Genomic DNA, 23017 nt, shown 5'->3' with positions numbered 1-23017 from the left:
ACCTTATTTACATAGGTATTCAGACAGAGCTATGAGACTCGAAATTGAGCTCAGGTGCATCCTGTTTCCATTGATCATCCTTGAGATGTTTCTACAACTTGGAGTCCAACTGTGGTAAATTCAATTGACTGGACATGATTTGGAAAGGCACACACTTTCTTAAAGTACAGCCTTGTAACCAACATCGGCGAAGGTGTGTTTGCGGAAAGGCGTGGTTTAAATAGCTAACTCTACTGATGTCAACATTTGACTGTAGGGTGTCAGCAAATATAATTAAGTTTACAGTATTCATTTATGGCAAAGATAATTACATACATCTCCCCTTTCATCTGTGTCTGGTGTTAGCTAGTTACTGGCTAGCTAGGTCTTCAGCCAGCATGGAACAAAAGGGCAGGGGGGGGGTGTTCAGAACTCTAACTCTGTTGTCATGTCAACACATGCTGCTGTGAACCACATCACAAGAGACATGCTGAACAGGAGATCTATTAAATGTTTTACATTATTAATGCAATTTCAATGTTTGAGATGCTTTGTGTATCACCAAATTAGCTTGATGATTTTACTGCTACACTGCATCAATGTTTCTTGACACAGGGTAAGTGTACCTATTAAGACCACCAAAATCTAAGTCTATAAATTTAACATAATATAAACTGCCTAAATTATTGTAAGAAAAGTGGATATCAAATTAATTATTAATCTTGTTAAGTTTAATGCCTTGTACTTACAACATATTTTAATAAGACATACAAATAATTGATAAAATGTGAAAAGTCCAGACTCGGATTAATGTGCACCAAATGTACCCTTTAAGCCCATGGGTGTTTCAAATAAAAATGTCAACATTTACAAACTTACATTTCTAATATAAAATGTGATTATATTAAACTCCCCTAAAGTCATTCAAAAAAACTGATCATTGCTATTCATCATGAAAGTAGCACTTACAGTGCCTTCGGAAAGCATTCAGACCACATTACTTTTTCCACATTCTGTTACGTTACAGCCTTACTCGGACCTCTCCAGAAATGTTCGGTTGGGTTCAAGAGACTTGTCCCAAAGAGACTCCTGCGTTGTCTTGGCTGTGTGCTTACGGTTGTTCTCCTGTTGGAAGGTGAACCTTCGCCCCAGTCTGAAGTCCTGAGAACTCTGGAGCAGGTTATCATCATCAAGAATCTCTGTACCTTGCTCCGTTCATCTTTCCCTTCAATCCCGACTACTCTCCGAGTCCATGCCGCTGACAAACATCTCCACAGCATGATGCTGCCACCATCATGCATCACCATAGGGATGTTATTGGCCAGGTGCCTGCTTTCTTCCAGACGTGACGCTTGGCGTTCAGGCCAAATAGTTAAATCTTGGTTTCATCAGACCAGAGAATCTGGTTTCTGATAGTCAGAGTCCTTTAGGTGCCTTTTGGCAAACTCCAAGCAGGCTGCCATATGCCTTTACTGAGGAGTGGCTTCTGTCTGGCCACTCTACCATAAAGGCCCGATTGGTGGAGTACTGCAGAGATGGTTGTCCTTCTGGAAGGTTCTCCCATCTCCACAGAGGAACTCTAGAGCTATGGCAGAGTGACCATCGGGTTCTTGGTCACTTCCTTGACCAAGGCCCTTCTCCCCAGATTGCTCAGTTTGGCCGGGCGGCCAGCTCTAGGAAGAGTCTTGGTGGTTCCAAACTTCTTCCATTTAAGAATGAAGGAGGCCACTGGGTTCTTGCGGAACTTCAATGCTGCAGAAATGTTTTAGTACCCTTCCCCAGATCAATGCCGCGACACAATCCTGTCTGAGCTCTACGGACAATTCCGTCGAACTCATGGCTTGGTTTTTGACCTGATATACACTGTCAACTGTGGGACCTTATTTAAATTTGGTAAGAGAATATCATGTTACCATTGGAGTATTAATCCCACCTCCTGAATCCAAGTGTTTGACATGGGGGAGGGGACCATTCATATTATGATTTTTTTATTCAATGTAGAAGCAGTCATTTGTCATACCTGGTTCATCCAATTTCATGAAAAACAAGACTGACTGTTCATAACCTTAAAGAGTACATCTGCCAACAAAAAGATGTAGGCAGTATATTGCTGCATCCGTACTGGTCTGTTTTTCCTTGAAAAGGAACATCGAACCATTAATGGAAATCACTGAGGTTTACAAATATTTCCCATTCCCACTGAAGAAAAATAGGCTCCACTCTCAATCCATACTGGCTTCCACAACATTGACATAGATTATGCAACAGGTAGGCTGGTCACGGGCTCCTCCAACTGCCGGTCTGGTTCGTTAGGCTCCAGTCTGGTCTATTTCACTGGACCTCTTCAAAGGCCTGGATGAGACTGACTGACTGCTATCAAAGTCAGGTGGCAGTTGTGTTTAGAGGTCGACAGATTAATCGGAATGACCGATTAATTAGGGTCGATTTCAAGTTCTCATAGCAATCGGAAATCGGTATTTTTGGGCGCCGATTTCAGATTAAAAGAAATATTCCTTTTATTTAACTAGGAAAGTCAGTTAAGAACACATTCTTATTTTCAATGACTGCCTAGAAACTGTGGGTTAACTGCCTTGTTCAGGGGCGGAACGACAGATTTTCACCTTGTCAGCTCAGGGGTTCCAATCTTGCAACCGCACAGTTAACTAGTCCAACGCTCTAACCATTGCACTCCACGAGTAGCCTGCCTGTTACGCGAATGTAGTAGAAGCCAAGGTAAATTGCTAGCTAGCATTAAACTTATCTTGTAAAAAACAATCAATCATAATCACTAGTTATAACTACTGATCCAGTTTAGCAGGTAATATTAACCAGGTGAAATTGTGTCATTTCTCTTGCGTTCATTGCACGCAGAGTCAGGGTATATGTAACAGTTTGGGCTGCCTGGCTCATTGCGAAACAATTTGCCAGAATTTTACGTAATTATGACATACATTGAAGGTTGTGCAATGTAAACAAGAATATTTAGACTTCTGGATGCCACCCGTTAGATAAAATACCGAACGGTTCCGTATTTCACTTAAATAGACATTTTGTTTTCGAAATGATAGTTTCCGGATTTGATCATAATAATAATAATAATGATCAAAGGGCTCGTATTACTGTGTTTTATTATGTTATAATTAAGTCTGATTTGATAGAGCAGTCTGACTGAGTAGCAGCAGGCCCGTAATCATTCATTCAAACAGCACTGTCGTGCGTTTTGCCAGCAGCTCATCGCAAGCACAGTGCTGTTTATGACTTCAAGCCTATAAGCCTAATGGCTGGTGTAACCAATGTGAAATGGCTAGCTAGTTAGATGGGTGTGCGCTAATACTGTTTCAAACGTCAATCGCTTTTAGATTTGGAGTAGTTATTCCCCTTGTGCTGCAAGGGCCGCGGCTTTTGTGGAGCGATGGGTAACGATGCTTCGAGTGTGGCTGTTGTCTATGTGTTCCTGGTTCGAGCCCAGGTAGGTGCAAGGAGGGGGACGGAAGCTATACTGTTACACTGGCAATACTATAGTGCCTATAAGAACATCCAATAGTCAAAAGTATATGAAATACAAATGGTAGAGAGAAATAGTCCTATAAATACTATATTAACTACAACCTAAAACCTCTTACCTTGGAATATTGAAGTCTCATGTTAAAAGGAACCACCAACTTTCATATGTTCTCATGTTCTGAGCAAGGAACTTAAATGTTGTTAGATTTTTTACATGGCACATATAACCTTATTTTCCAACACTTAGTTTTTGCATTATTTAAACCAAATTGAACATGTTTCATTATTTATTTGAGGCCAAATTGATTTTATTGTTGTTTTATATTAAGTTAAAATAAATGTAAATTCAGTATTGTTGTAATTGTCATTATTACAAATATAAATTCAATTATTTTTTAGTTTTTAAAATAATAATAAATAAAATAAAAATTGGCCGATTTAAATCGGTAATCGGCTTTTCTGGTCCTTCAATAATCGGTACCGGCGTTGAAAAATCATATTCGGGCGACCTCTAGTTGTGATGCATGATTACTCTGAAATGCAAAGCGCTTCTCTAGACAAGATGTCTTGGTTTCAGCTTAGCACTGAGACACTAGAGAGCATCTTAGTAATGCTACCAAATCTCCCTAATGTACTTTCACCTAAGCCAGGAGGAATGTGCCTGGGCTTACCAAGAAATCACCTGACTGCATAAAAAATGGACAGGATTGTAAAGTCTACTTTAATGTCAAGAGAAAAACAAGAATGACTTGTAGGCATACAGAGTGAGGTCTATTTATTCTGACTAGAATGTCAATGCTACATGAGGTTTGCATGACAAGGCCTAGCCTAAATCAAACAAAGTTTCCATTTGTTAAATAAGAATTTTCACCAAAAACAAAAAAAAATCCTTTGACAAAAGGCTAATTCCATCATCCTGTTTTTCTGCACAAACCAAATAGGGACTAGGTATACATATAGCTAGCAGGAAACCTCATTCACCAGGGCAAATCAAAGTGTGGAGTCTCTCAGCACTGAGGTGAGCAGGGCTTGACATTAAGGCCTTGTGCGGGGAAAGTAAAACAATTGAGAGACAACCAGAAAATAGATTTCAGTTGTTCAAATGGATAAGTAAAAATCACTGTATCAAACAAGTACTCTGATCAGAACTGGAACAGGCAGCACATAGCAGGACAGCGCATGGTAGACATTGAGTAAATTGCCTATATTCCTATAGCATATTTAAATAAAATGTTATATTTTAGACAGAGCTAGTCTCACCAAAGCAGCAAAAATGATCCCAGTCAGAAAATATTTTTTCCTCTCTCTTGAATGTCAGATGATCTAGGCCAGGTATTCCCAAACTGGGGTATGCACAATGCTGTCAGGGGTACGCCAAATAAAAATGTGATTCACATTTATTTATTTTTAAATAAAAATGTATTTTTTAAAAAGTGTCATTTTCAACCAGCCCATTTAGATGTTCCAATGGGGCTATACATTTGGGGAGGGTTTTTTCCCCCCTGCCTGAATAGCCTCGTTTCACAGCCAAAAATAAAATGAAACCATCTCGTGTTGACAACAATGTCAAATAAAAGTAGCCTAGTCAAATGATTAATATCCAATCACATTAAAAGCTACTCTTGCGGGAATTCCACTTAGCCAAATGTAGCTGCTGCTCATTCTGTTATCTCTAAAATTGATTAAATGGTTAAATATATTAAGGCCTGCATCCAGACACATACCAGCTCTACTGGTAGCACTGATACTACCAGCAGTACTACACCTGCACCTGTCCACAACACAAGTTGTTCTGCTTCCAGGAGCACATCCAATGCTAGTAATTCTACATTTGTTGATAGCCCAGCTAGCATGGACACTGAAAGTTGTGAATCTGATGCAGCCGAAGAGCTACTGCCCCCCTTACCCGGGAAAGCATGAACAGACAGGGATGTTGGACCATTGAAGAGAAGCAACTATGATAACTACATTGATTTGGGGTTCACTTATATTGGGAGTAGAGCCTTTCCTCAGCGACAGTTCGTTATATGTGCAAAAGTACTCTCACACAACTGGATGAAACCTTCACTCTAGTATAGACATTTAGAAACAAAACATGCCAACTTCAAAAATAAGCCACAGGAGATTGAGCGAAAACAACTTTTGAGTAGTAGGACATGTATAAAAGTAACAGATACCATTAATAAGAAGGGGCTAGAAGCGTCTTATATGGTGAGCTACCGAGTGGCTAGGACAGGCAAGCCCCATACTATTGCGGAGGACTTAACTCTTCCTGCTGCCGCAGCTAAGGCAGAGACAATGCTGGGGGGAAACACCAAAAAACTACACAGACAATGCCATCATCAAAAACACTTTCACAACACATCAGTGACATGGCAGGAGATGTTTTGAAATAATTACGGCATGCGTTACAGCTGAGTCAGACGTGGCGGGCCTGGCATAGCTTCTGGTATATGTCCGTAACGTTTATGGGGGTCAATTAAGGAAGACGTCCTCTTCCGCAAAGCACTGGAAACCAGATCAACAGGAGAGGATATTTTTAAAGTACTGGAAAGCTTGGTAATGGACTTTGGTGGACAAGATGTGTTGGTATCTGTACTGATGGCGCAAAAGCCATGACAGGGAGACATAGTAGAGTGGTAACGCACATGCAAGCAGTTGCTCACGACACCACTTGGGTACCGGGAGGCTCTTGTTGCCAATGCAATGCCTGACAGTTTGAAAGATGTTTTGGACACTACAGTGAAAATGGTTAACTTTGTTAAAGGCCCCTGAACTCGTGTATTTTCTGCACTATGCAATGATATGGGCAGCGACCATGTAACACTTTTACAACAAACAAAAGTGCGCTGGTTTTCAAGGGGCAAAGTATTGCCACTTTTTTTTCACTGATCTGAATCTAGTATTACAGGGACTCTCTGCAACTTTACTCAATGTGCGGGACCAAATTGAGGCTAAGATTAAGAAGTTGGAGCTCTTCTCTGTCTGCCTTAACAAGGACAACTCACAGGTCTTTCCATCATTGTATGATTTTTGTGTGCAAATGATCAAGCTTACGGACAATGTCAAATGTGATATAGCGAAGCACCCGAGTGAGTTGGGTGCGTAATTACACACTTTTCCGAAACGGACGACACAACCAACTGGATTCGTTATCGCGTTCATGCCCTTCCTCCAGTCCACTTTCCGATATCTGAACAAGAGAGCCTCATCGAAATTGCAACAAGCGATTCTGTGAAAATTTAATTTTAAATCTTGTAAGTCGCTCTGGATAAGAGCGTCTGCTAAATGACTTAAATGTAAATGTAAATCAGAAGCTACTGCCAGATTTCAGGATTGGGCTGCTCTCAGAGTATCCTGCCTTGGCAAATCGCACTGTTAAGACACTGATGCCCTTTGCAAACACGTACCTATGTGAGAGTGTATTCTCAGCCCTCACTTGCATGAAAATGAAATACAAGCACAGACTGTGTGTGGAAAATGATTTAAGATGGATTCTCTGTCCAATACAACATTGCAGAGTTACAGTATGTGCATCCTTTCAAGCACACGGTTCTCATTAACCTGTGGTGAGTTATTCACGATTTTCAATGAACTATTAAGGTTTTAAATGTAAGATGGTTAAATAAAATAGCAAAATCGATTTTTATCATATTTTTTGTGTCCTGGTCCTATAGGAGTTTGTCACTTCCCACGAGGCGGGTTTGACAAACACTCACACTCATTCTTACGTTTAATAAATGTATCGTATAGTGTGTGTGGCAGTCTTACAATGGCAAAAAAATGCTGACCCTGGTGCGAGAGGGGGTACTCAGATGGAGGTTGAATGTTTGAAGGGGTACGGGACTATAAAACATTTGGGAACCACTGATCTAGGCCAATAGCCAAAGTCTATTTTTATAGCAGACACCAATGTTCCTTCAAAAAAAATTCAGCACTGAGCAAATTTCTGGTCTGCTGATCTCAAACTTTTGTGCAACTTCCAGCACGAGTTCACTGTGAACACTGAGGCTGTACAGGCTTTAGGTACATTTTAAAAGTTGCCAAGTAGGGTACTGTGGCTATTTCATCACAATGTAGGCCCTACCAGACTGGCCTACCATCAAAAACAATGGAGAAAATGCATCCCATAACATTTTAACCTGGAAATAGTTTGATCATTCAGCCTACATTTTCTCAACATTTGATATGGACTTGGCCTATTAAGACACTTTCAGTTGAATTCTGGATTTCTCCTGCCACACTATGATCAAACGATGAATGAATTTGATGGAGTTCTTGGCTCTCAGAAGGTATGAAGTTATTTTTAAATAACCCCAAAACATGGGAGGCCTAATGTAATAATGAGAGAGATAGAAGAAACAATAGCAGGATATAAATATCTAATGAGAAATTTGAACAAATCTTACAGTTAAGCAAAGCATTAAAAGACTAAAAACGTATACATGCATGAGGCCAGAAAATTCAAAATCCCTTCTTGCCGTTGTGAACCAAACAACCAAAAGCCTGATCCTACAAACTGAAACATCATAAAAGCATTAAGACAAATTAAAGTTATGAAGAGTATTCTGAAAGCTATTCAAATAGTGTTTATTGCCCTAAAGTTGTCACTTTTAAAAATGGGAATAATTATGAAAGTCAGAGTCTGTTATTCTCATTCATAGATTTATTTTGAATTAATATTTTTTAGGCCACAAGAAGTGAAATTTAGCAAACAATATCAAGATGACGAGTCCAACGAAAAGCTTAAACTGGCCTAAACTCATTTGCATATTATTCTAGCAATGTGCAACCTACCTACAACACATATAGAGCCCAGGCTAATAACAGAGAAGAGGATGAGCTAAAAATACAACTCAGTTTATAATTATTCAGTTTTGAGGAAAGCAGTCTCTCCGCAGCCCATTATGATTTACAACCCATCACAAAACCTACAGTCAGCTAGACTCATTGCCTGTGTCACTCGTTCTATCTCCACGATTCGGCACACACAGACATCCAAGATAGCCAAGGCCTCTCTCTTTCATGCTACAGCTCCACCAGAGTGGAATAGGCTATTTGAAAAGATTTGGGTCTTGAAAATATATTCTGTCAATGTCATGATACTTTTCACTGCTGAATACCAACTGATGAAGTCCTATTTTCAGGTTCGTGAAGCAACTGCTTTCTATACCGCTCGATCTAGTCTTCCCTCAGTCTCCCGTGTTTTTCGCCGCACAGACCGGACAAGTTTAAGCAGGAGTTCAATGGATTATGGTCATTGTAGTTAATTACTACAATTTCTGCACTAAACTATGTAGAAAATTGGCCTGTTGGAAACTACAACTCCCTACTACATCGCACAGTTCAGGCTTCATCTGATTTCTCGCTCTCATCTTGCTCACAGGGGAAAAAACTAAAAAAACTAAATGGAATTCAAAACATTTAACAGACAGTCAATTAGCTGTTTAAAAAAACAGATTTGTTTAAAATTAATAATAAATAAAACACACATATATACATATATATTTGTATTAAAAACACATATATCTATCTATACATTTGTTTTAAATGTATTTATTAAATTTAAAATAAAAAAATAAAATCACTCAGCACTACTCGTCCCAAACTGAGGGCTATGCCAAAAATGTGGACATTAACATAAAAACATGTGGCCAGTTTGTGGGTTATGTGAAAGCATTGAGTACTAAATGTAATAAAATCCATAGTTGGGTGTTGAGGAGAGAGAAAAAATGAAAATTGACAGAACTAGAACATACTGTATAACAGAGGAAGAAGAAATGTCCATGTGTATCCACTTGGCATTAAAAGGGCAGAGTAATTTAGCCTCCATGAGGGGAGAAGTGCATATGTGAACATAAACAAATGTTCAAAATGATGCAGCGATCGCATCTTTAAGAAATTGTGCTGATTTTGCTTGTTCTAACTAAATGCTTAACTAGTTCCTGGAATCTGTCAAAATTATTGGGTAATTAGGGTCTTCGCGGGACAGCGGCATTCAAGAGGCGCCTCGCTCTCCTCGCTGTTGACTGTGGGCCAAAAGCATCCTAATTTAAATCATTTAGTATGTCCAAGTAAACAAACAAATAAACAAACACGCGGGCAGGCCCCATTGGCCATGCGCTGTCAGGAGAAAGAACACTGTTGAACTGTGGGAGGCTGCCTGGGCCAGTGAGTTTACTGCTACTGCTGCCCTGGATATTGATTTCCAGATCTCTCCAGACCCAGATAAGCAAATATTTGCTTACAATGAGTGCAATGATTTGTGCATGATGGTAACAGGCCCCATGTCTCAAGTCAAGGACCCCCCTAAGTCGCCCTCGGAGGAGAGGGGGCTGGAGAAAGATAATGAGAGTGACCAAAGGGAGAGAGAAGGATGCAACTCCCTAATGCAACCAAAAAAAGGAAGATTGGGACACCCAGCAGAGAGAGCGATAACAGGCTGGACATAGCTGAGGATTCTGGGAGGTGGGTAAGAATGTCCCAATTAGTGGGTTGGCGGAAAGGGTTGAAAGGGTTGAAACAAACTCTTGAATAAACAATCATTATGCATTTGTTGATATAGGAAATGCCAATATTTGCTCTGCACCCTCCAGAAGAACATGCGTCCTGGGAACATAAGAAGATGCCTCAACTGCTGCTCCACTCCTGGGGTTCTTGTCAGTATGATATGGCAACAGATAATTTCACAGTGCACTTCACTGGATTTAAAAAATTTAAATTGGTCAAGACTGTTCCGGCAAGTCAGGAAGTTGGCACTGTGAGAAGACTAACCAGGGGAACACTGCACAACCTGTACAAATGACACATTAATCTCCAGAAAGTTCCAGAAGAGCTACTAGAGAGGGCTCCCTGAGTGAACAGAGCGCTCAAACATCATGATTGGTTGGAGCACCGTAGCTTAACAAGCACATTTTCCATTTGCAGACAAAATAACCACTAAAATGGTGCTCACAGTCACAACAGGAAATTATGCAAATATCTCAATTTTTGTTCTGTCAGGCAGTGCCCCATGTGTCCATTAGGTCAACTCAAGTTCTGAGACGAGAAACCAGAGCTATCTTCAATCTTTGCTTGCAGTATTAAACCCACACCCATCAAACATGCAGACTGAGGTAGGGAGGTTAATGTGGGGAAGCAAGCAACTCACTACCACAGCTATCACACAGGGTGCATGAATAAGTCAGTTTCAGTTACATGTTATGTACTCACCATCTCCACCCCCTGGGGAAACACTGTGCCCTCCCAGTCCTTTTTGGGGAAGCGCTGGATTATCTTCCCACATCCTTCTCCTGCACCTGGAAATGAAACAGCAATCAATGGCAGGGAAACCTGGCATGCCAAGGATCTGATCTGATGTCAAAGTGTTTTCCACCTGAGAAGTAGCCTGAATAATATCTACAATATTCTGGAATTCATAACAGAGCTCTAGGGCCTATACCACCAACAGGAAGAGGGAAGAGATAAGCTCCTCTAGTTACCAGACAGATGCACTGTGTACGGTGAATGATGCATGGGTCAAGATAAATGTTCTGTGGAATGGACGCTTTACATAATAAAAAGGTCAGCTTTTCACATTGTTAAAAGGACATACTGGTTGTGAATGGCCCAAATAAAACTATTTCTCCAAACAGTAGAGGTGAAGGGGGCATTCAAGGACGCACAAATGATTTTGATGTAAGATCACATTTCCAGACTTCCTAATTGGCACAAATCGGTTTGGTGCATTCTTTCAGGTCCACAGTGATGATTCTCCTTACATTTTCCATCTTTCTCTTCATTCTGTAGGAACACTTCAACCACAAGAGGAAAGCACTAAGGAGTAGCACTACAGGGTCATAACGGCAGAACATTCATCCTGTGCTTCTCCAGTGGTAATGTATGAGGGATTGTGTTGCTCCTGAGTGCTAACAAATAACCCAAGATTGCCATGTTAAAGAGATACTTCTGGATTTTGGCAATAATGCCCTTTATCTACGTCCTCAGAGTCAGATGAACTCATGGGTACCATTTTAATATGTCTCTGTGTCCAGTATGAAGGAAGTTAGAGGTAGTTTTGCGAGCCAATGCTAACTAGTGTTAGCGCAATGACTGGAAGTCTATGGGTATCTGCTAGCATGCACGTAGACACAAAAATGGTATCCACGAGTTGGTATAGGACTCTGGGTGAGTAGATAAAGGGCTTGATTGCGAAAATCCCACAGTATAACTTCAAAATATAAATGGTGAAGCAATCCTACAAGCCAATTGCCAACCCACACGAAGGGGAAGACAAAACAGATCTGTTTACAAACTTAGCCTATTATTTGCATCTGCACTAGCAGACGCCGCAATAAATAAATAGGCCTATTTCCAAATCAGTAGGCATGGAGCCAAAGCCCTAATGTAGCCAAGTCGCCATTGAACAAAAATAAACTTGAAAGCATCCAGAACCAAATGTGCAGGGAGTGTAAATGAGTTGACTGACAGTGAAATTGAATTAAAATGTGACACTGCCATCGACATGAGAAACAAACACGCATAAAGGTTAAAAGAATGAAGGTGAAATGCATCAACAGATCTGGAATCGGTCACGGCCAATAAATAAATTACAGGGTTGGATTAAATCAAGATGTTTCACCGAGAAAGTGGCCAAAGATTAAGTGCGAGAAACTGAACCCGGACAGCTAACACAGCAAATTAAAAAAGTGGGAAGGCCATCCATTTGGGAGTGATCCACTCTGACAGCATGATTCAAGGAGAGGAGGATGAGGAACGAAAGAAGGAAAAAGGGAGAGAACCCTCCTCAACCCCAGCATCTGTCAGGTAGGTCACCTATTAGACAGCCCAGGGAAATATCTGCAAACAAGGTCATATCAATAGAATGTGGTGGCAGAGAGATATGCAGTACATGGTTGATCTGCTGAACACTGTCATCTCTTTATTCTCAGTTCGGTATTCAATGCATGGTTGAGCCGACAATGCCACAGCATGGACTGCATAGATTCAAAGTGTTGTCTGGTCTATTTTAAGAGCCAATTTATCATGAAAAAGAACACAGGGTCACCGTCACATAATGGCAGACTTACAATTGTTTTGGGGAATTTTGAAAAATGTGATGTAATTACGTGTCAACAAAATGTAATGAGTCAGTCACAACAAACTGCAACCTATTTAAGGTGGCGATTGAAGAGGATTTGAAAGAACAATCTGGAAAGCTAAGAAATTGAAAAATAATCTAAGAAATTTAAAAGATTCCAAGACCATCTACAAATGCTTTCCTTTCCAATGTGCCGTTTGACACAGTGACTTAATTTACATTTAGTTTAAGCTCTGTCAAACATACATTTAGCACACAGTTTTCCTTCCATCTCTGTTGAGAAGAAACCTATCGTTACACTCCACAAGGAGGCTGCCTGTTATGCGAATGCAGTAAGCCAAGGTAAGTTGCTAGCTAGCATTAAACTTAACTAGTGATTGTTTTTTTATAAGATAACTACACATGGTTGATGATATTACTAGATATTATCTAGCGTGTCTTGCGTTGCATATAATCTGACTGAGCATACAAGTATGACTGAGCGGTGGTAGGCAGAAGCAGGCGCGTAAACATTCATTCAAACAGCACTTTCGTGCGTTTTGCCAGCAGCTCTTCGTTGTGCGTCAAGCATTGCGCTGTTTATGACTTCAAGTCTATCAACACCCGAGATGAGGCTGGTGTAACCGAAGTGAAATGGCTAGCTAGTTAGCACGCTATTTGTCGTTGTGTTGATGGTTCGAGCCCAGGTAGGAGCAAGGAGAGGGACAGAAGCTATACTGTTACACTGGCAATACTAAAGTGCCTATAAGAACATCCAATATTCAAAGGTTAACCTGTTAGTCCTATAGGGGCAGTATTTCATTTTTGGATAAAAACATGTGCCCGTTTTAAGCGCAATATTTTGTCACGAAAAGATGCTCGACTATGCTTGGTATTGATTGCTTTGGAAAGAAGACACTGACGTTTCCAGAACTGCAAAGATTTTCACTGAGTGCCTTATAACAAAAGCTTCAGGCAAAACCAAGATGTTTGAGCGACCAGGAAATCAACAGGATTTCTGAAGGTACGTTTTCCATGATCGGCTTATATGGCTGTGAATGCGACAGGAATGAACGGACACTTTCTAGCGTTTCCCCAAGGTGTCTGCAGCATTGTGACGTATTTGTAGGCATATCATTGGAAGATTGACCATAAGAGACTACAATTGCCAAGTGTCCCGCACGGTGTCTGAGTGGAAATTGGTGCGCAAAAGTCACCTACCAGTATTTTTCCATCCGAATCTGAGAACAATGCAGGCTTCCAGGAACGGCATTTCAATGAAGAGATATGACAAAACACCTTGAGGATTGATTCAAACAACGTTTTCCATGTTTCAGTCGATATTATAGAGTTAATTCGGAAAAAAGTTCGACGTGTAGGTGACTGAATTTTCGGTTAGTTTCGGTAGCCAAATGCATAGTAACAAAACGGAACGATGTGTCCTACACAAGAATCTTTCAGGAAAAACTGGACATCTGCTATGTAACTGAGAGTCTCCTCATTGAAACATCTGAAGTTCTTCAAAGGTAAATTATTTTATTTGATCCCTTTGCTGGTTTTTGTGAATATGTTGCGTGCTAAATACTAATGCTAAATGCTAAGCTAGCCATCACCACTCTTACACAAATTATTGATTTTCTCTGGTTCTAAAGCATATTTTGAAAATCTGAGACGACAGGATTGTTAAGAAAAGGATAAGCTTGAGAGCAGGCATATTTATTTCATTTCATTTGCGATTTTTAGAAATTGCTAACGTTGCGTTATGGTAATGAGCTTGAGGCTGTAGTAATGCGACCGCATGCGGGATGGGGCGGACTATGAGGTTAATGAAATACAAATGGTAGAGGGAAATAGTCCTATAACTACAACCTAAAACTTCTTACCTGGGAATATTGATGACTCCTGATAAAGGAACCACCAGCTTTCATATGTTCTCATGTTCTGAGCAAGGAACTGAAACGATAGCCGTCTTACATGGTATATATTTTACATGGAACATATTGCACTTTTACTTTCTTCAACACTTTGGTTTTGCATTATTTAAACCAAATTGAACATGTTTCATTATTTACTTGAGGCTAAATTGATTTTGATGTATTCTATTAAGTTAAAATAAGTGTTCATTCAGTATTGTTGTAATTGTCATTATTACAAATAAATACATTTAAAAACGGCAGATTAAAATCGGCATCGGCTTTTATGGTCCTCCAATAATCGGTATCGGCGTTGAAAAATCATAATCGGTCGACCTCTACTTTAGACACCATGAACCATAAGATCCTCCTCTCCACCCTCTCAGGGCTGTGCACACTCATGGCCCACCACCTCAAGACAGAACTGTTCTTCCACCAGGCATGCCTGCTCAAAGACCACTTCATCACAGTTGACAACTTCACACAGTCGCCCTCCCAGAGTGCAAAGAACCTTGGCGTGACCCTGGTCCTATGGACAGATACTCCAATCTCCGCTGTGGAGCTTTGCAGCACCTTCAGGGTTCTCTTTTGTCTCCGTTGCCTCTCTGATTGATTCTCTCCTTGCCTGTTCCGTGAGTTTTGGTGGGCGGCACTGTCTTGGCAGGTTTGTTGTGGTGACATTCTTTCCATTTTTTAATTATGGTATTTAAAATGGTGCTCTGTGTGATGTTCAAAGTTAAAACAAAAATCTATAACCCAACCCTGATCTGTACTTCTCCACAACTTTGTACCTGACCTGTTTGGAGAGCTCCTTGGTCTTCATGGTGTTGCCCCTATATTATTAAATACTTTTCTTTACATATTTACATACATACAGATTACTGCTCAAAAAAAAAGGGAACACTAAAATAACACATCCTAGATCTGAATGAATGAAATATTCTTATTAAATACTTTTCTTTACATAGTTGAATGTGCTGACAACAAAATCACACAAATGATCAATGGAAATCAAATGTATTAACCCATGGAGGTCTGGATTTGGAGTCACTCAAAATTAAAGTGGAAATCCACACTGCAGGCTGATCCAACTTTGATGTAATGTCCTTAAAACAAGTCAAAGTGAGGCTCAGTAGTGTGTGTGGCCTCCGTGCCTGTATGACCTCCCTACAACGCCTGGGCATGCTCCTGATGAGGTGGCGGATGGTCTCCTGAGGGATCTCCTACCAGACCTGGACTAAAGCATCCGCCAACTCCTGGACAGTCTGTGGTGCAATGTGGCGTTGGTGGATGGAGTGAGACATGATGTCCCAGATGTGCTCAATTGGAGTCAGGTCTGGGGAACGGGCGGGCTAGTCCATAGCATGAATGCCTTCCTCTTGCAGGAACTGCTGACACACTCCAGCCACATGAGGTCTAGCATTGTCTTGCATTAGGAGGAACCCAGGGCCAACAGCACCAGTATATGGTCTCACAAGGGGTCTGAGGATCTCATCTCGGTACCTAATGGCAGTCAGGCTACCTCTGGCGAGCACATGGAGGGCTGTGCGGCCCCCCAAAGAAATCCCATCCCACACCATGACTGACCCACCGCCAAACCGGTCATGCTGGAGGATGTTGCAGGCAGCAGAACGTTCTCCACGGCGTCTCCAGACTCTGTCACGTGCTCAGTGTGAACCTGCTTTCATCTGTGAAGAGCACAGGGCGCCAGTGGCGAATTTGCCAATCTTGGTGTTCTCTGGCAAATGCCAGAAGTCTTGCACGGTGTTGGGCTGTAAGCACAACCCCCACCTGTGGACGTCGGGCCCTCAAACCACCCTCATGGAGTCTGTTTCTGACCATTTGAGCAGACACATGCACATTTGTGGCCTGCTGGAGGTAATTTTGCAGGGCTCTGGCAGTGCTCCTCCTGCTCCTCCTTGCACAAAGGCGGAGGTAGCAGTCCTGCTGCTGGGTTGTTGCCCTCCTACGGCCTCCTCCACGTCTCCTGATGTACTGGCCTGTCTCCTAGTAGCGCCTCCATGCTCTGGACACTACGCTGACAGACGCATCAAACCTTCTTGCCACAGCTCGCATTGATGTGCCACCTTGGATGAGCTGCACTACCTGAGCCACTTGTGTGGGTTGTAGACTCAGTCTCATGCTACCACTAGAGCGAAAGCACCGCCAGCATTCAAAAGTGACCAAAACGTCAGCCAGGAAGCATAGGAACTGAGTAGTGGTCACCACCTGCAGAACCACTCCTTTATTGGGGGTGTCTTGCTAATTGCCTATAATTTCCACCTGTTGTCTACTCCATTTGCACAACAGCATGTGAAATTTATTGTCAATCAGTGTTGCTTCCTAAGTGGACATTTTGATTTCACAGAAGTGTGATTGACTTGGAGTTAAACAACACAATGTAAGTGTTCCCTTTATTTTTTTGAGCAGTGTATATACACACACTGATCATGTGACACCTAAATGAAGTCCACCTGTGTGCAATCTAATAATAATAAGACTTCTGAAGGCAATTCTTTGCACCAGATCTTATTTAGCGGCCTCATAGCAAAGGGGATGAATACATAGGCACGCACCACTTTTCCGGTTTTTATTTTGTATAATTCTTTGAAAACAACTTGTTTTTTCATTTCACTTCACCAATTTGGACTATTTTGTGCATGTCCATTACATTAAATCCAAATAGAAATCCATTTAAATTACAGATTGTAATGCAACAAAATACAAAATAGGAAAAATGACAAGGGGGATGAATACTTTTGCAAGGCATGGTTGATGTGTAAGAGTGACAGTAAAGAATTTGCTGACAAGAGAGTCTACTGTACATCATGGCACTGCTGCCTTAAAAATAGACCGATCTCTTTCCACAAAACACTTTTTATCCCCATATTGACGTTGATTCTGCTTCCTGTAAACATGTCAGCCAAGTGGAGAGTGGCAATGCCGAGTGCTCTCCCCCGATCTAAACTGGAACAGCAGAGATTTCAGGAAACCACTGGCTCACAGAACATGCTAACAGCCATGTTGGTAATTGAAATTGTAACCAGCAGTAAAAAAAACAGGCACTAGACCTTGTATTACAACAAAAATAAATGACAGCCTAGCATTTCCTCTCACAGTATGTAAAGTACCATGAAGACCAGGCCTGAACTACTGTCTAAAACACACACGTTAAGTACCATCCTCTGTTTTATCATGGTGGAGCAGTGGTCCACGAGTCAGGCAGGTCATGTAGAGGGGAGAGAGTAGGAATCCAATAGGAGGGACTGCTACACCTAATCACCAGTATCATTTGGCTGCTGCCCTGCTGCCCTCAGCGGCTCAAGCCAGCAGTCAGCTGCCCCTTAACACCTTGACCTCTGTCAGGGATTTGGAGACAGAGGGGAGCCGTTAATCTTCATGAGGGTTCTGGGCCTGTGTGGAGGGCTGAGTAGGGCCCCGAGGAGCCCGTGCCCTGTCCTGACCATGACATCGCATCAAGTGTCTGCAGTATGTGCCCATTCCCTGATTGAGATCACATGCTTAGAATCTTTCAGCGGTCCAAGCTCTACTTTCCACTCATGGATGACAAATTACAGAATCCCTGACATTTGGTGAGGCTGCACTCTGTAAACAATTAAAAGTAGTCCAGACCATCAGATATTACCCCTTAGATAACAATAAAGCAGCCGGACAGCTGTGGTTAATACAAGCAAGGTCAGCCTGGAACAGAAACATGCTAATTTCAGGATCCTCTTGTAATAACAAACAGAGGAATTCCAAACAACTGGTAGATTTTCCACACTGTTAACCTGCTTGGAGGTCATGACAAAAAATAAACAAGTGAATAACATTTGGTTTATAGAAGTGCTGAATAATATTGATCACTTTCTGGAGAAGACTAAGCAGACTTGGTCTGTTTAGTAACACCATGTGCCCAATCACTAGTCTACATGGGATTTACTCCATGTTTAACAAGGGTTGCAAAAAAATGACAGACAGGCTTAGTCAAACATTATTTTGGCACTGAAAGTGTTGACTGAACAGGGGCCTGAGTTAACAGTAGCAATTAATAATACTGATTTAGGCCTATGCCTAGTGTGTCTTAGAAAAATATTCATTTCTCAGGGGTTCTTTTTTTTTAAATGATTATATTGACAAAAATGGCTGCATAATTCTGTGGTAGCCATGCTGGTTAAGTGTGCCTTGAATTCTAAATGAAATCAGACAGTGTCACAAGCAAAGCACGCCCACACTATCACACCTCTTCCTACATGCTTCACGGTGGGAACCACACATGCGGAGATTATCCGTTCACCTACTCTGCATCTCAAAGATACGGCGGTTGGAACCAAAAATCTAACATTTGGACTACCAAAAAGGACAGATTTCCACCGGGCTAAAACCCATTGCTCGTGTTTCTTGGCCCAAGCAAGTCTCTTATTGATGTCCTTTAGTAGTGGTTTCTTTGCAGCAATTCGCCCACAAAGGCCTGATTCACAGTCTCCTCTGAACAGTTGATGTCGAGGTGTGTCGGTTACTTGAACTCTGAAGAATTTATTTTGGGCTGCAATTTCTGAGGCTAGTAACTAATGAACTTATCCTCTGAAGCAGAGGTAACTCTGGGTCTTCCATTCCCGTGGCGGTCCTCATGAGTCAGTTTCACCATAGAGCTTGATGGTTTTTGTGACTGCACTTGAAGAAACTTTCAAAGTTCTTGAAATGTTCCGCATTGACTACCATGTCTTGGAGTATCGTCTCATTTCACTTATTTGGAGTTGTTCTTGCCATAATATGGAATAGGGCCATCTTCTGCATACCACCCCTACATTGTCACAACACAACTGATTGGTACATTAAGAAGAAAGAAATTCCACAAATTAACTTTTTACAAGGCACATCTGTTAATTGAAAGGCATTCCAGGTGACTACCTCATGAAGCTGGTTGAGAGAATGCCAAGCTTGTGCAAATCTGTCATTAAGGCAAAGGCTGGCCATTTGAAGAACTTCAAATATTTAGATTCCAAATGTGTTATTCGTCATTTTGATGTGTTCACTAATATTAGAAAATAGTAAGAATAAAAGAAAAACCCTTCAATGAGTAGGTGTTCTAAAGATTTTGACTGGTAGTGTATTACATTCGAAAATCTTGTAAAACAAAACAAATGTCAAACCCCCAAAACCAAATTGTAAACCAAACCATTAAACAATGTTTCCCCGAATCCTCCACATAGGTCTCCCGTGTGTCCTAAAAACCTGTTTTTCATAGACTCACAGTGTTAATGAGTTGGCCATGGTATTTTCACAGTATTGTAATGACCAGCATAAGATAGCGGTTATATCACTGGGTCTGCTGAGAGTTTTCTACACACTGTTAGTGCAACACAGACTATCAGAGCTGGAGGTTACTGCTTCGTGCATTCCACAGCTAACTCATGCCATTTTTACAATTTTGGCCTGTGGTAAAATACACGAAAGATGTGAGTGTTGAGCAAATTTGGGACAAGACACAAAAAGTGTGCTGAGAGTAAGATGAGCAAATATTTGCATACACTTGCAACACAACAGCTTAAATGAAAACAAGCTCAAATGAAAAACCTAAGAGACGAAAACATTTAAATAAATATTTTTTCAATATATTTTTTAAAAAGAGGCCAAAGACATAATGCTCTAGACATTATAAATCATTGACTGATTCGGTTTCCAAAACAACCATAGGATGGTCGTTGGTCTTTCTTGATATATTCTTGATTAGCGCAGGTGGTTCTTCTACTGGAAAAAGGTTAATCCATCTTCCTGGCCTTGGTCTTCTAACAGAGCTGCTCAATAAATCAGCTCTAGGAGGCCTGGGCAGGCCCTAGGCCGGCGGCTAGCCGCCAGCTGTCGTCATCTCCACGTCAATTTCCTAACCTACATCTGGCTCAGTGTGTGGACAGGTGTGCCGATTGGTCGGAGACAGGTTGGCAGGTGCTGCCAACTCTGTTTTCCTCTGTTCCACAAGAAGGGTTTTATTAAAATCCCCCACCACTGCTTCACGTAATGAAACCCAGTTAGTGCTGAATGCTATTTTTTCAACAAGAGTTATTACGTAAAGCCCCTAATCACTCCAACAACCTGTCCAAAAGCTTTCCACCACCCCCATCCTAAAACTAAACACACTGGACTGGATGTTCCAAAGAGAAGATTTGCAAAGGACTATGCCATGGTTTGCATAGGAAAGGGTATCAAAGATGATCAAGTGAATGATGTCAGAGATCCAATTCCAGGAAGCATTCCAGTGTCTGAAAGCAGCAGCAGAACTAAGAAAATATTTGGAAGGAAAGGCATCAGGAGCATCACAGGAAAAGATGGACCAAAATGCACATCAACCATCAAAATAATATGGGTCAAATGAATTAAGAGCCGTGGAAGGTTAACCATACAACCAGTGACGTACCTAGCACACCATTTGTTAACTTGTCCTTTATGGATGACGAATGATGGCCATAACATTTTCCTAAATAAGTGGTTTTGTTTTGGTTTAATTTTCCTAAAAGAGCAAGGCATATGAATGGAAAGGTTTCATTGAGTTCAATCCTCTGGCCTCCATTACAACTAGTCTATAGCTATGATCTGAACATTGACAGATATCTGATCAAGAGACTAGGCAATTACTGATTAGGAATTGCCATGGCTTCTTTTGCAATCCTTCCTACAGTACCACACTGACAATCAGCAACCTACTCTTCCATCATACAATATGCAAATGCTTTTCCTAACTGATTACTTGACTTTCATAAGTACTTGAATGGAATGTTAATATTTGTGGAAAACAGAATCCCCATCTGGATAGCTGCTCTGAAGCAGTGTATTCAGTGGAGTTTCCCTGGACAAGCTTTGGCTAACACCCCTCCTGCACTCTCCACTCTGACGAAGAAAGGAAGGAAGGAACTCCTCCATTGTGGGTCAGGATGCCTCATCACAAAGCACAAAACCAAAAGGGAAGCTGCCCAAAGTGCATCAGCCAATCAATAGAGGTAACAAATCCCTGGTGTTCAATAACATAAGAGACATGTCCACATCTGACATTGTCAATTCTACAACCACCACAACCGGAGTACCTCACCTCTATTGGTCAAAAGCAGAAACTGAATGAAAGCTACGGACTTACTCTGACAGAGCACATTACAAATACCTTTAAAAATATGATTGAAATAATATTAGGTTAAGATATTCATAACACTAAGGCCTTGCACAAGCTTCCAGAACTGTAGCAAGAATTAGGGCTGGCACAATTACCGTATAAGCACGTATGAATAGAACAGGCTTGGAACCCTGACAATTTAACTGCATACAATCATTTTCATTGTAATGTAGAATGTTTATTCAAATGACGTTGCTCTAGCAATGGAATTTATTTTTTGTAATGTCAGTTGAATCAACAAATCACAGCACATATTGATGGGTACACTTCTTTATCTTCCTGATTTGCGCCTGCGGGTACACTCACAATGGCAGCCAGTCCACCCATTAATAATAATAAGAATTTATTCAACTTTTATAGCACCATTCATTGATGTAAAAATGGAAGCACTTTAAAGCAAAAAAATATATACTAATTTAGAACAACATCATTCATGAGAAGGGTGGTCATGAGAGGGTCAGGAAAGTTAATGGCTTGAGGGGTCATCGGAGGAAGGTGGTCATGAGAGGGTCAGAAAAGTTAATGGCTTGAGGGGTCATCGGAGGAAGGGGGTCATAAAGGGTGAGAGTAAGCAAAGCTGGTCTGTGTCATCAAAGCGTCTTGCGTCCCTGCCGTCTGTGTGGCTTCGCCATAGCAGGACTAGGATGAAGTTTGACCTCAGCCACTGCAGTTCATGGACTCCAGATTAGGTGTAGCTAGCTAGCGACTCCTTCACAATTACCAAAATGAAGCACCCACTTGGATGAAGCTACAGGAGTCACGTGGCACCCGAAAGCATACCACATGTCAATAATAATTCAAAAGTAGCCTCGTAACTTAGTCCTCCCTACTATCCTCATCACTCCACACCTCGGCTATGCCGTCTTGCTTGGCATTCAAATCAAAACAATTGACAGCTAACATTAGCTAGCTAGCCAAACGAATGAGTCACCAGCTTCAGTCTTCAAACTGTGGTGGATTCTGATCATATTAATTAGCTATATTCATTTTTTTTTTAAATACATAAAATAATAATAATTTACAAAATGTACAGAACCTCTGCCTAGGCTACCTGATGGCGCCATGGCAACCACAGAAACTCATGCCATCATCTATTCATTCTATTTCTATGGCAACCTGCTAAATGACAAACCTGCTAAATGACAAACTAGCTGTTTGCAGATGTAAGAAACAAACTAATAGTGTAATTACAGAACGCTAGTGGAATTATATTAAGAAGCAAATGAAAATAGCATGGTTGTCATCAACATTGTTGCATGTACTGCATTGACCATGCAGACTGAACGCAAGTGTCTCGTAGGTCCAGGAACAACAAACCGCGCGGGGCTAGGTCTGTGTGGAAAGCGGCATCGAGAGAGCGGAGAGAGATGACTCGAGTAGCGAAGTAAACTTTAAAAATGG

General features: G+C 41.2%; 1 protein-coding gene across 2 annotated transcripts in view; it reads right to left on the bottom strand.

The window, feature by feature from the left end:
- The window catches only part of LOC124033790 (myotubularin-related protein 13-like), a 163980-nt gene that overhangs the window by 120058 nt on the left and 20905 nt on the right, over nt 1–23017 (bottom strand). For both annotated transcript variants that reach the window (XM_046346087.1, XM_046346089.1), the window contains exon 2: nt 10696–10781. In XM_046346087.1, the coding sequence (XP_046202043.1) occupies nt 10696–10781 (86 nt within the window). The remainder of the gene's footprint in view (nt 1–10695; nt 10782–23017) is intronic.

Source organism: Oncorhynchus gorbuscha, linkage group LG04, assembly GCF_021184085.1.
Source record: "Oncorhynchus gorbuscha isolate QuinsamMale2020 ecotype Even-year linkage group LG04, OgorEven_v1.0, whole genome shotgun sequence".
NCBI lineage: Eukaryota > Metazoa > Chordata > Actinopteri > Salmoniformes > Salmonidae > Oncorhynchus > Oncorhynchus gorbuscha.
This window is presented reverse-complemented; position numbering and strand designations above follow the sequence as displayed.